At 37.6% G+C, this 14976-nt stretch overlaps 1 protein-coding gene across 1 annotated transcript; it reads right to left on the bottom strand.

Annotated features, from left to right (window-relative positions):
• Positions 1-14404, bottom strand: SLC22A16 (solute carrier family 22 (organic cation/carnitine transporter), member 16). Its single transcript, XM_009576960.1, has 7 exons — positions 13923-14404; positions 10993-11110; positions 8557-9106; positions 6500-6627; positions 6004-6113; positions 5399-5498; positions 1-296 (listed from the first exon to the last, which is right to left on the bottom strand). The coding sequence occupies exons 1-7, from the start codon at positions 14357-14359 to the stop codon at positions 84-86; spliced, it is 1656 nt and encodes a 551-aa protein (XP_009575255.1). The 5' UTR covers positions 14360-14404; the 3' UTR covers positions 1-83.
• Between the last annotated feature and the right edge of the window lie 572 nt (positions 14405-14976).

Genomic DNA, 14976 nt, shown 5'->3' with positions numbered 1-14976 from the left:
ATAGAACAGTCACATTTCTCAAATAAAAATATCTTATAAATTAGATAACGATTAAAATTGGGAACAGCCATTTTGCTGTTGCTTTATTTCTCAGCGCTGCCTGTTTCTTGACCAAACATCTCTATCTTTTCTAATGCCGCACCACTGTGTGCTGGAGGAGTCTTTCCTGAACAGCTTTTCTTGTTTCTTCCCATTTCTGTAGCCTCCACCAAAGTATTAGTCAATGGTTTTCCCAGTGTTTCTGGAAGCATTATTGTTAATATTCCACTCAGAAGAGCCATGATTCCAACAATCAACTAGAAGAAATAAACAGTAACTGTAAAGGTAGAAATGTCTTTCAAGTTATGCAACTCTTTCATCTTGCTTGAGAGTACATTTAAAAAAAAGCACAAGGAACTGTAATGTAAAGCAAAGATTGTAAGTCTTAAATATTGACTGTACAAAAGATCTGCCTATTTTTGTTGCATAAATGAAAGATTATGCAGCAGAATAATGAAGAGCAAATGAAGTGTTTTGTTCCACCAGGGATCAATACAGTGCAAGCAGGAATAATTCTGTTTGAGAAAACAATACATATCTCTTCATTTGGTATTTCTACTATCAGGTATGTATTTAAGAACTGATTCTAGGATTGCATACATTTATTTTTACATGCACGTTCATAGAGCTACAATTACCCTGCCACCTGTAATCTCACTTTGCACTCTAGCTCCTGAAGCTATTCCCCTTGTACCTGTGTGCCTGTTCCTCCTGCACACAGCCAGATCAGAATTTCTCAGTATGGATCATTGGCCTGGAGCCACGGAAGTGCACATCCCTGCTCAGGAGAGCACTTCAGCAGATAATGAGCTAGCTCTAAACAGGAATACTTTGCTAAAGTGCAGTTTCAAAGATCTGTTAGGGGTGCAGGCATCTACTGACATTTATTTGCACTGGGATCACATCTTGGATTTCTCCATGGTGTACACAGTTCCATAATGACAGCTTCAGCACGAGTGGTGCAAGGATCAGGATCATGTGGGGTAGATGCAGAAGCACACAGATGCTCCAGGAGTATCATCTTTTCTTTCCCTTCATTTCTGTGCCTTGTTCAGTGAGAACAATTCACACTTTCCTCCTTTGAACAGCTTTAAAACCATGACATGCTTCCAACGTCAGGTTGTAAATGACCCAAATCTCTCTTGATAGAAACGCTTCCACAGCATACATCATGCCTGGCCTCAGTGTTTTTCCATTTTATGACTGTGCACTTTGATACTGTATTATCCTTATCTTGCCCTATGCTGATTCTCAGGTCTGTCTTGTTTGTTTAATACTTTCTTTCCAAGTGTGAGAGAGAGCATTTGGAACTACTATGCCTACGTCTCTCACACAGAGCTTGAGACAAGAACTGGCCAGCTACCAACTGCAGCTAAGCCAGACTTTCTCCTTAAGTCAGAAAGGTGTTTTAAAATCGGAATTCTCCATTGTGACTTTGAACAGAGCTATTTTAATGCAAATGCACCGTGCTGCTTTTCCTTCCCCACCACCTCCAAAAGAGGACAGCTTGTCTCAAGCACTCTTTTGAGAAGCAGAATTCACAATGTTGCATACACTCCTCTTTATGCACTTGCATTAAACATAGAGGCTGACAAAATAAAAAAATAAGCAAAATACTGTTGAATACTACAAACTACAGTGAAAATAAAATAGTCATGCTCTTACCGTAAGAAATTAAAAAAAAAATCCTAGCAGTAACGTGACCAGAGGAAATGGCACTGAGTGACAAACTGAGGGAAATCCTTGCAGGCATATATATATGTGGCATGGGTAATATTTAAAAATATATTCCAAAATATTAAAGTCTCACCTCTGAGTGTCAAAACTCTTCTCCACGATTAAAACATGATTTTCTGCCATGGTAAGACAGGATGAATTGACACATGGCAGCTATTCCATGGCAACCTCTTTTATGCACATTCTTTAGGCTGTCATAAGTTTATATCTAAGGATATTGAGGGCTGTGAAGGATATTGAAGCTTATGCATACCCATATATTTGGAGTTTATGAGAGCAGGGTCACTACTGATGCCCAACAGAACAAGGTTAAAGCAACACTGTGTGCTTGAGTATGTGTGTCTTCTCTGTTTCGGTTAGTCTTTTAGACACTTTGCATTCTTCTCATGTTTTCCTTCCTCAAGAACCTACCTCTTATTCCCCTGCAAACTCTCACTATTCTGTAAGCGTACACACCACCATCTTTCCTGCCTTTTCAACTCAGCTCTCTTCACGTGTTAGTTTTCTTTTTTCAATGGGAAAGCTGCTGCATGTCGACTAATTCAGTGCGTTTCCCTTCTCCCTGACCCTACAAAGCATTTTCCAATATTTCCTATGAAAGACAGAATATGAAACAATTAAGTCACAGTATATTAACGAAAGGACTTCTCAAATGTCATCTACCTTTTCAGGGGCAGTAACCACACTTATCAATGAAGTTACTCACATTTAGTCAAAGCAAGTTTTTTGCAGTCTTATCTTGGCATACTTCTTCATGAGGCACCTGACATAATTTAGCTCTTTGCTCGCTCATAACAAATGTGTACATTTTGCATGTATGTACTATTTTACATATATAATTCAGCATCAGAAAATGTTCTTCTGATATAGTCAATGAGTTAAATGCTTATGGATTAAAGTGTGCTATTGTACAAAGTATTTAAGTATGTTTAAGCTCCACTGAAGTTACTTCGAGGGGAGCACCTGCTTAAATTCAGTGCTTTTTCAGGGTCTTAATTTCAAATCTAACTTTCTGCTTAGTCAAACTCTCAAAGTATTCCCAGCACTTCAGTACAGGCAGCAGCTTCTAACAGCTACCATAACTAAGTTAAAAAAAAAGATTTACCACCATTTTTCATATGTCTTCCTCCCTACCCGGAGCAACAATTTTAATTTCACAGTGGTCTAAGACAGGACTTAATATATTTGGTCTAGAACAAAAGATAATTTGAATTAAATATCCCTACAAAATAATACTTTTACTTTTGAGAACAAATGATTATTTTAGTCTGCTGTTTATATTTATATCCACATCTGATGGCTCTGAACCAATCTAAAATGTGATCATATTACAAAATTCCTACTTCAACAAAAAAAGGTTAAATTTTGTCCTGAAAATCCATTAGTATTAGACACGGGATTTGCATTCATTTAACTTTACTAACCTCAAGGGAGGGTTTTTTTGATTTATAATTTATGGTTCTTCTGAGAGAAAAATCAAGTCTGTTAAAGGGCTACTGTAACATAATTCTTAACAGCTGAGAAACAGAAATAGGTTATATATGGAGTAGTCGCTTTTCAGTAAGTTTTCTAGAAAGTTGTCACATGAAAAACATACTTGGCAAGTTATTCAAGATTTACAGGCATTCAAATGAGATGCTTGCATTACTCACAGGTGGCATGACTGTATGGGAGGCAGACTGTCAAACAAATAGGAATTAGTAACTGCTTGACAATGTGTAGTGTATACAACAGATCAACATGATGTATATCAGTTTACTTACAAATGTAATCCATTTAATTTCATTTCCATTCCAAAACACTTACGTTACCTCAGACTTGGCATGCTATGCTCCAACTCAAGACAAGCCTATTTAATAAACTGACAAATGTTTTATAATAGGAGCTAATAACGAAAACATATTCACTGTGAACTACTACACAACTCTACAAACTCTCTGGATACTTTTTGTACACTGAGAGTTCTTCATAGCTGACATAATTCCTCTGTTTATACTGCCATTTGCAACTGCTCTTCAGCATGTTTGAGTATTCCCCATCTGTGGTTTAACTGCAGCACTTCTGCACAGATAAACTTCATCTCAGCCAGTAAAGGCAAAACACTGACAAGAGAAAAAGAATGTTCTCCCATGACCGCTCTGTTGTATAAATGTTTCTTCATCTTTTCTGGGATGATATCTTTGTTTATATGGGGCCATTATTAAGAAAGAAAACATTTTTTAGGAGCTTGAGGGAATAAATTAATTTGTGGTCTGCTTCATCCTCTTAACTTTCATCCAAAACAACTGAAAGTAATTAATTTAAATAATGAAACAAGTTCCCAAGAATTCTCTGAAACCAATCTCTAGCATCTATAATTGAAGATTTTATAGTTGCAAAATCAAAAGGACACAATGCCACTTTTTCAGGAAATTCCAATGTGGTAGACAAAATTAGGGTAAGAATCTAGGTGAAAGACACAACCCATTACATTTTCACCTTCTGACATGTGTAATCTACATATAACATTGGTGTGCTAGGCACAATGAATTCTAAGGGTTTTTGAAAGAACTCAAACTATTTTTAAATTATTAATAAACTCTTCTCTACTTAAAGCTTTAATATAAAACTTTGTAATTCCTTCTGGTTTTACATATATGGGCATAAATTTCACTTCAGGAGTGAAAACGGGATTGAATAGCTGCAGGATTTTTAAGCAGCAATTGCCTCATAACATAAATGTAATGAAGAAATGTAATTCATTTGTGAGCAGGAAATACATAAAATATTTTGTCCAAAATGGATTTGAAGCTACATAATGCAAAGAAAATGCCCAAAGTCCACGAAGACATGGTTCCACCTCTGTTTTCTTGGGGCAACTGGAGGAAGAACACAAAACCTAATGGTAGCATGACCTGGAGTCACCTACAAGTAGGATGTATTTAATGAATCCAAGGTTCTGTTGCTTGTCAAAATCACTGTGAAGCTCATCAATATACTATTTGCTTCTCTTTTTCTATCTCATGAATTGCTTTGTTTGGTTCTTGTAAATGAAAAATGCAAAAAAGGAGCTTTGGGACAGCTGTGAAGACCAAGTATAGTAAGCATAAGACATTCTTGATCTTTTGAAGGCTATTCCAAAGATGCAATGTCCCAGGGAAACCATGGAAAAGATTAAGGCATAATATTATGAAAAAACAGCCACCCATGGTGAATTCCAAGAATGGAAGAACTATGCCTTTGAAAAAAGGTAAGAGTAAATCATGAACATGGTCAAGAACTCCTAGGCCTGCACGGTAAAGAAGTACGGATTAAGACACTTCCTAAATGTTACATGGTAGATAAAGTATATTTTTATGGAAAATATTTTTATCAATTTTATACTAGGATTCAATGCATAAGTATGTTTATATCTTCCATCATAAAAACTTTTCAGAAGATTTCAGTGACTCAATGTCTCCCTTTTGCTTTAGCTGCATACTTTTAACAATATGAAGTTACTCTGAGACTTAAAATCTAGAACAAGAATGGTTCATTCAATTTTCTTTTCAAAATAAAAGTTCAGCATTTGGTTCCTGATAACACAAGTGACACACAGGCCTTTTCAAAACCAGAAACATTCATCATTGAAATAAATACTTACAAGTGGCATGAAAATCCAAACACTTCTCAGATATACACAGAAAGGAGCAACCACACTTCCTGCACGGCACATCATGCTTCCACTTCCAACAGCAAGCGATCTACACATAAACCAAAGACTTTGATAAGAATTCTGGCAGATAAAGCAAACAATTAGAAATGCACAGACACTCAAAACATCAGTAGGATGATACATGTCTTTATGCAATGATACTAGGAAGCTATTGCCACACCAGTGTAAGTTTATATTGTAATGAAGTTCAGCTGCTTCTATAATTAAGATTAAAAATACAACACTCATTCAGCAGAGACCACAGGATGAACAACCAGGAATTTTTAAGAAAGGCATAAATAATGTTTAAGAAAGTATTGAGTATTCTAGTTCGTCAATGAAACCAAAGAATGCACATGGAAATGAAAAATAAATAAAAATGTATTATACAGCCAAATACTAGACAACTCTGAAGCAGCGGAGGAACTCATCCCAAGGTCTTTTGGACCACCGCCACTACTGTCAAGAGCTGCTGGATCTGGCCCAGGAGCATAACAAAGAAAAGGAAATAACAGCAAAATAATGAAAAATATATGACTGGTGAAAGTTCTTACCTTACAATTGTTGGGTACAGTTCTGCTGTGTAGAGATATATAAGGCCAAATGCCACACCTATTGAAAATTTTCCAGCCATATTTGCTAAGATAATTAATGTATTGAAATCCTAATGAAAGAGAGCACAAATAAATAAATCACCAGAAAATAACACTGTTCCAAACTTAATTTAAATCCTTCAAAAGTTGTGACCCTCTTTAAACAAGAAGCAATACTTACTGCTTTCTTTTTTAAAATCGGTCTCAATAAGTAACTAGTGTCCATATAACTTTTTACCAGTCCTGGCTCACTGAAGCCCTGGGAACATTTTACATGTGACCCAGCAATGAAACTGTGAAACCTGTACTGAAAATACAGAAATCTATCTTCGACCAGCAACCGCATTTTAAGAACAGACTTTAATCAACTATACGATTTAGCAGCTGCATCTACAGACTTAAGAGCCTTTAAAATCAATTTCTACTATAGGAATACTTTCAATGGTACATGACTAACCTGAGGTATGAACATAATTAAAACACAGATCAGTGCACTTAAAATAAGGAACGGAATGAGTGTGTTTCTCCTTCCCAGTTTGTCCATCCCAATGCAAGCAATGATATAGCAAGGCAACTCCACAGCACCTGTCAGTATGAAATTATTTCGTTTTAAGTCATGATTACACATGTTCATGTTGTAACTCTAACTTCCTCTTTATGGGGATTCATTTAATCTAGGGGGTAATAAATAAGTGAAATCTAGAGAGAACCAGTGTGTTGGGCTAGTTCGTTTGGAAACAGAAATGGCAACGGAAGGCAGAAAGCATGGCCTAAAATATGATAGTGGGGGATGAAGAAGGACGAGGGAAATGGTTTCACAGAACAGAGCAGCTCCCGTTCTCTTTGGGGTGGAAAATTACACAAAACAGCAAGGCCACGGTCCTGCTTTTATGACACTGGCACTTGTGACTGAAAGCTCTCCATTTGCTGCTCTTTTGGTTCAGGTATTTTCACATCAACAGCTTAAATGTGCCCACGAGGAATATTGCTGGTGTCACACCAACACACCTCTCAGGATTTAGCAGCTTCCACCTGGGCACAGAACCGAAGCCATAGGCGCCTTCCCCAGCTTCAGCCCCAAATCATTCCAATGTAAAAGGCAAGCAAGGTCTCTCCAGGTCCGGTTTTCCGAGTCAGCTCCACAAATACAGGAAGTGCGGTTCCAGCTTTCTCTCTTCTCCATTAAAAAGAGGGCAGCTGCTTACAATATCCCACTCTTACTCAGATTGTCTCTTCCTAATGTCTCTTTCCAGAGAAAACTTCTGCAGCTCTAAAGGAACTGGCGTTTGGCTAGGACTGTTCACAAACCCTGTGTAAACATGATTTGCCCCTAGACAAATTACATTGAGCCGATGCCAGTTCAGACATGTTTTAAACCAACTTGCTCATGAAGAATGCTACTATGTCCAACGTGAAATCAAGGAAGAACATAAGATACAGCCCTGAACAAATATACTGCATTCCTTTACTAAGCACGTATAGTATGTCAATACACTTATAATATCAGGAAATAATCTTTGGGACCTGCGTTGGTAAAAGCAGGTTGCAATTTTTCAGTGTATGTTAGTCTGCTAAAATATTTTTGAAGGAGGTGGATATAGTGATTTATGCACTGTGCTCCACCGTAACATTTTCGTTTCTGTGCAATACTAGCATCCACTCTTCAACATGTCAGTCTACCAATACGCTATAATACATGACAACACAAACTGAATTAATGAGTGCCCCAGTCCTTCTGTGTGCTTATGTACATGAACAGTCACATTCACTTCACTGAAAACACTCAGTTGCATAAAGCAAAGCGCATGATTTAATTCTTTGCTGGCTCAGAGCTGCGTGCTGATCTAGAGTCTTCTGAAGTCAATGGAATATTTCCACTGATCTTAACAAACTTTGGATCAGGCCTTGAATGCACTAAGCTGCCTTTATAAACAACTTACATACCAGAGGAAGATTACAGTCAGACCAACAAAATTAAAAGAATACCACAACTGAATTAATATACTTTTAAGAAAATTAAAATTACTCTTGCTTCTGAGAATTATGAATCTTTTTTCTAAACAGACAGATTCAATATGTCATGACTGCAAGTGATTAAAGGAATAATTTTTTTCTCCCGTTTTCCTAATTTGTGCCTTTAACAGAGCCGTGTGAATTTTGTGTTGCTGGTCTGCTTCCCCTGGTGTTTGTGTGGATCTGCTATATGCTTGCAGGGCAAAGAGGAGACAAGCAGAATATGGTTTTACAATCGCAAAGACAGATGGAGAAGAATTTTGTAAACCAACAAATTTTAAATTATCTTTTTTTTTTTCAGAAACAGTGAGAATTGGATTGAATGATACTCCTCCTTACTCAAGGAGTTAGTCAACTTTATGAAGAGTTAGCAAGAAACTTTTTGAACAAGGTTCGTAATTGAATAAACAAAGTTAAAAAACTGGCTGTCAAATCTATAGACATTTCTAAATGTTATGTTCTAGTTTTGTCATAAACAGAAAAAGGTACAAAAATATTTACCTATGAGAAAGAGATTTAAATATTCATTGCCTCCTAGACTGACAGAACTGAGGGAAAAGACGTAGTACCCCAAGCTCCCAGTGAACCAGATCAGCCAGACTGTGATGGTCCTTCTTGCAATGTGCCAATTACAAAACAGGTCTAAGATGTTGTGCTTCTTTGTTGAGGACGTGTCATTGTCACCCGTTCTGCCACTGACTAGATCATCTTGTTGGACTGAGCATAGTTCAGAAACTTTGCAGGGGGTGCTTACTTTATTCCATCTTGCCATTATATTAATTACTTTTTGTGCATCTTCGTATCTTTCCTCTGACAGGAGCCAAAAAGGTGTTTCTGGGAGCATCCAGCAGCACAAGACAAAGGGAAGAGTCGATATGGAGAGAAATATCTGATAGACCCACCAGGTCCGAACCAAAAATCCCACGAGTGCCACAACCATAATTCCCATAGCAAAAAAAGCATGGACATGCATAGAAGCCCAGGTTCGTGCTTTAATGCCAACAAATTCAGTCACATAAACAAAAGCCACAACCAGATAGCCACTTGAAACCTGGGGGTGGGAGAGAGGAAAAAAAAAGTGTGAGGTTTCTATCTACTCTCCTTGTGCAACAGCAGTAAAAACAAACAGCTAACAGTGTTTCACATTTGTGTACGCTTAACTGCCACCGCACTGGCATGTCTCACACTGGCAGACAAAAAGGCAACCCTGAAAACAAATCAGCTGGAGAAAAAGTTCACTCAAACCTCCAGACTGCCTGGACACTGTATTTAAAAATGTGAAGTGATTTCAGATGCTTCTCTGTAGTGGGGGAGAGCCAGCAAGAGACACCTAAAAAAGAGCTTAATTTGCTGATGTCACTAAGCCCTTCACCTCCAAAAATCAGGTCCCTGAATGACATCGCAAACTGGACGCTCGGGAAAATGAGTTCCCCTGACGTAATTGCCACTTCTGAAAATCTTGACCTTGGCTTTTAAGTAGACTATTAATAATCTGTATGCCAGGAAAATACAAATTTATTGAGAATTACCTTCCACACCCTTGTAAATTATCTCATTAAATCAAATTTTTACAATGTTGGAAGAGAATCTCATATATTATAGGTTATAAGTTCTCATACGTTATCTAGCGAATGCAATTACTGACACGTTCTGCATTACAGTATTTCTTCATTGAATATATATATATAACTGAATATATATACACATTTCAATTTCTCTATCAACAGTCAAACTCTTGGTATCTCAAACCATTTCAAAACACAGCTAGAAAATCTAGACTAGAAAATATTCCAGTATATTGTTTTGATTAATCAATTTTCTGGTTAAAAATATTCCAGTTAATAACCTCTGATTCTGAACCCACTGAACCTCATAGGAAAGCTGCGCTGATCTCAGTAGCACAGGGCTAGATCTTTAGATCTCCATCTCGCAAATCAGTCCCAGTTGGCAGTTAAAACCTACAGCATTGGTCTGGTCAGAGCTTTTTGGTTTTCTAAACTACCACAGCCCCTAGCATCAACAGCCAGAGGGACTCCTGTTATCTCACTGTTCAAGGCTGAAATGCTCATGCAGTTTTTCCTGCTAGGAAATCCTTCTGAGCTCTAATCAGGCAAAGGGAGCACCAGGTGCAACGTCCTGTCTTGACTAATGCACTGTTTTTAATAAAATAAACTATGTGATTATTTTCAAATTTCTAACCTACTTTAAAGAAGTTACATAATTTTTCTTGTGATAGCATTCTTATTTCTTTATGTATTATATAGTGAAAGACTACAAATATTATGGTTTTGGATGTAAAATAGTAATTTAAAATTGGTTACTATGCATAAATATTGAATATAGATCAGATATTGGATATATATCATACATATATATAAAAGTATGTGTATAGATATGCATAAACACATATACTGGAATACCCTGTAGTACAGTATAAACATCTAGGTGTTAAACATGTCTACCTATGCATTTAGTATTCCAGCTGTAGCTTAAAAGACCAAAGAGATGCATGGAAGAGAAAATGTGCATCTCTCCTCCATCACTCAAAATGGTAGAGCTAAAAATCATACTTCTTATAGATTTGTTATTTTAAGAAAAATACACTCAATTTCTAACAATAAGGAGAAATGCAATGGCAGCTGCAATGCAGAATCCAGAGTTTGCTGCTCACACTTGGTATTTAATTACCAGTCCAGCAGAGGTTGGGATGGAGGAAGTACCAAACACTGCTTCATACAGACGCTTTCTATTAATTCAAAGAGGAAAAGTGCTGTGGTCCAAGAACATTCAGACTCTCCCTGCTCTGCTGAAATAAGTGCAACAGAGGGGGCTTTAGAATAATGAAGTAGGGGAGGAAATAATAATAAAAGGGAGGTTTTCCTGAGAAGGGGTAGGAAACGACACATAAAAAGAGCCAGAGTGAACACCCTTTCTTACCATAGCAAGGAGAAAGCGCACAATCACGAAACTGTAGTAGTCAAATGTGAAGGCCACTGCGATGCCAAATACAAACTGACCAGCACTTGTGAACCATATAACACGCTGTCTTCCCACTCTGCAAATCACAGCAGTAATAAAATTGTGAATAACCACAAACATTCTATTAAAATACACCTGCAACTCCAGAGAGCCTATCTGGAAGTGAGTCTGAAAATACTGTACTTAATACTTGCACTTACCACAGAAACTCTGGTTTAGTTACCTGTATTAATTTTTCAGTAATTCCAACTTCCAAGAAAAAGGAAGCTCCTATGGATGGAACTTCCATTCCACAATTCTTGGCTGGAAGTAACGTGCAGAAGTGGGCATTAAATATGCTCACATCCAGTTTCAAGTTTAACTTTTACATAACTAATCTGCAAATTTACTCTGTCTTATTTATGAGGATAGTAGATAAGACTTGCTTTTTCAGATATTTTATATTAAGTAATGTCTAGTTAATAATTTCTAACAAAAGTTAGCTGTGATAACACATGTCCTCACTTGCCAAAGTAAGAACCAAGTTGGATAGTAATGAAAGGCCTCTGTAACATATCTTTGTCTAGTTATTTAAACTTGAATTCTCTAACTAATGACAATTACATAGTTGCCCTGAATTTTCTGATTGCATCACAGCACACATGCATGCATATACAAACACAGAATCCAGGAAGCTAGTATACTAACAGCAAAAAAAATCATGTCAAATACTAGCTTCCCATCAACAACATAGCAATTTGCAGTGTAAAAGAAGGGCATTTAGTAAAAAGGAACTTCTATTTGTTTATCTTCTTCCTGTACCTCAGGGAGAAAATATACTACGTAGCGCCAGTTGTCCCTAAACAAGTGAGCACATGCCATCAATAAGAAGCTCATCTGAGGAGAAAACCTAGAAATCTGCAGCAGATAAACAAGCCTCTATTGAGGATTCATTATATTCTATCTACGAATGTTCGGTAATACAAAATGCGTGGAATCATTTTTCTTCCCTGGTAATATTCTCCTGGACTCTTATTATCTACTCCACTGCGAACAGCTTTTCACAGATGTGGATATTACATTTAGACAGAGAGTTTGAGGACTTTCAGGGGTGTGAGCTCGTTTGTCCGTTTTTCTCCATGAGTATTTGGTACTACATTAGGGCAACTCCTGTTTTTCTCCAACCTGGACCTGGAGTCATGCACATTTGGTGTCTGATCCCTGCCAGAAGAGATCCCAGTGAGTCCTAGCTGTCGGAGCTCTTCTGTTGGGAAATCTGTTAATTGGGAATGGGAAGAACCCACAAACTTATTTCCCACCAGCCAGGATGTGTCAGAAAATAATAACTTTCAGCTGTAAAATCTACAGTTGTAAATCTGCAACTCAGAATGTGTGTATTATCTTAACTGGCTGTCCATGGCTTGAATTAATGGAAATGAGAACAATATGATCATAACCTTATAAATCATGCCTGAGTATTAACTAATAAAGCTATGAATGATTTAAAGGGACGCAGAACAAATGTTGGCATTATATTCTGGTTTTGTATTCAATACAGTTTTACAAAGCCTTGGATCGGGAGGCAGGATTGATTCCATGTGTTCTAAAAACTAAATTAAAAAAAGATCATCTTTACTTTTGCATTCCCATGTTGTAACTGCCACACCGTAGCATTGTGCTAATGAAAGAAAATCAGAAAACAACACGCCTGGTCTCCTTTTTCTGCTTCTACTGTTAGCTGTGGGATAAAACGTCACCCTCCACCTAAAAGAGCTGTTAGTCAACAAGCTCCTTTATAGAAAGAGATAAATAACAGTAAACCAGCCTTCAAAGCAAAACACAGGTACATAAACTGCCCGAGACAAAACCAAGTACAGTGTAGATTAGGCGTTTGACTCTCATATGGATAGAGGGGCATGGCTGGGTGTTCTTCTGAGGTAAGAATACATGTGTTTGTTTTGAGAGAGAAAACCAAGAGAAAAAGGAGGATACAAACGTACATCCCGGATCTCACTACTGCTTCTGAGTCCAGCTCTGATGCTGGATCTCGGTGCGTGATCTGAGATAACATCCAGGGAAGAAGTGTCGGAGGGGAGCGGGCTGAAGGACAGCCTTGGCACCGTGAGCAAGGGACTGCTCGGGTCAACTCCTTCCACAGACTGACTCTCCTCGTGCTCAAACAGAACTTCGTACATGCTGGTAAGTAAGTGAAACCACAGCACCGCTCACTGACAACCATTTTTCCTCCTACCTGGACTAACCTTCAAGAGACTGAAGTTTACGCTAGCCACTCAGGGTAAAAGCACAATTGGACAGCAAGGAAAAATAGTGTATGGGTGTTTATGTTAAGAATGTGGGGCCTGATCAAAGCCTTTGCATCAGCCCCACAGAGCTGGTTTCATGACAGAGGTTAGGAAATTTGTGACTTTAAAATGCATGATTTTTAACTTTCCAGTAGCTCTTCAGCTGTTTATCATACCTAGAAATAAAAATCTATGTTTCCATGAGGAATCTCTCCTCATGGAAAATGAGGTGAAAATCTACTCTAGCAATAACATTTTACTGTCGCTATTACTACTAAATACTGCTAGTCCTGTTAAAAAAAAACTAATCTAGGGGCAAATACTAGCTGCGCAGGGCAATTTGAGGAATCAAGGCCTAGAACAATGGCTGATATAAAGTAGGAAAAAATTCTAAAAGCAAATTATTTGCGAATACATTTTAAAATTAGTACTTGCTATCAGAAAAAGAAATTGAGTTAAACACCTCTGTGAATAAAACAATATCCAAACCTCCTGAATTGTGAATACATAATTATGAATACACAATGAATGAAAACAACAAAACAGGTAGATACGTGTGGTGTTACTGCAGACTAAAGCTACAATTTTCAGAGGATGGCACTTTACCTGTCAGCAACGTCACCAAAAATCACTGCTCCAATCAAGACTCCAAGCATGAATGTAGGCTGGATTAATTTTGCAAGCCATTCTCGGTCACAGACCAGATCCCACTGCGTAACAACAGTGCTCTTCCACTTTGTATCATCATAGAGAAATCCATCAGAACAAGAAAATACGGACTTGTTGCCTTTGTATTCATATGCCAGATCCAAACTGACTTCTCGTTTGGACCTGCTGCATTGGTTAAGTTCCCAAATTTCTCCATTTTCCAGCTGGACTACAATGTAATTTTCTGTTGATGTCCATAGTGTCCAGATGTCCTCTATACTTGATTCAGAGGAGTTGTAGAAAAGAACACTACTCACATTTCCAGGGATCCCACATACAAAGTTAGGAGTAACAGCCATGAACACAGACGCTAAGTAATGGATACCACATGACATCGCTTGAAAGACACATGCAAAATAAACACATGCTTGAAATCTGAAAAGGGAAAGAAAAAAGTTTACTGAAGAAAAGCCCTCTATACATGAAAAAAAAATCAACATAATTATTTTGCTAGGATCAGTAAATGGAGACATCATTAAAGTGTCTAGTGTTTTGTTATATAGTGCTGCTTCAATATTAGCTAAGCCCTGCAAGAGACCAAAGATGAGAAAAGATCCACAGCAGAAGTAATCTATTGTCAGGAAACACATGCTGCTCTTAGTCACGTGTTTAGTCGTACACAGAGAAGACCATTTAAAAAGAAACAATTCTGAACTCAAGCACTTAGTTTGTAGCAACCTTCCACCCTCCAATTCTGTGTAGTACATCCTCTCAAAATAAGGCCTTAGATTACTGGAATGATGAGAAAAACAAAATGTTACAACCTGAGGGGTTCTGAGGGATAGAGATATGCGCATCAAATAAACAAACTAAACACATTATGTCCTTCATTTCACCTAATTGTACCTATATAACTGTATTCCATCTATCTTCCATCTCTCTTTATTGCCTCTGAAAGACAAAGAGAGAATACATGTAGACACATGTAGAGGAAGGTAGAATCTGAACAGTG

Source organism: Fulmarus glacialis, unplaced genomic scaffold, assembly GCF_000690835.1.
Source record: "Fulmarus glacialis isolate BGI_N327 unplaced genomic scaffold, ASM69083v1 scaffold7604, whole genome shotgun sequence".
Lineage (NCBI taxonomy): Eukaryota > Metazoa > Chordata > Aves > Procellariiformes > Procellariidae > Fulmarus > Fulmarus glacialis.
Note: the sequence above shows the minus strand (reverse complement) of the source record. Positions and strands in the feature narration are given on the sequence as shown.

Coding starts and splice junctions, on each gene's coding strand:
- SLC22A16 (XM_009576960.1), bottom strand. CDS start 14,359: ATGTCATGTGGTATCCATTACTTAGCGTCTGTGTTCATGGCTGTTACT. Junction 6,628..8,556: donor TTTAAATCTCTTTCTCATAG/GTAAATATTTTT, acceptor TCATACTGACAG/GTGCTGTGGAGTTGCCTTGC. Junction 297..5,398: donor TTTGGATTTTCATGCCACTT/GTAAGTATTTAT, acceptor TATTTCTTCTAG/TTGATTGTTGGAATCATGGC.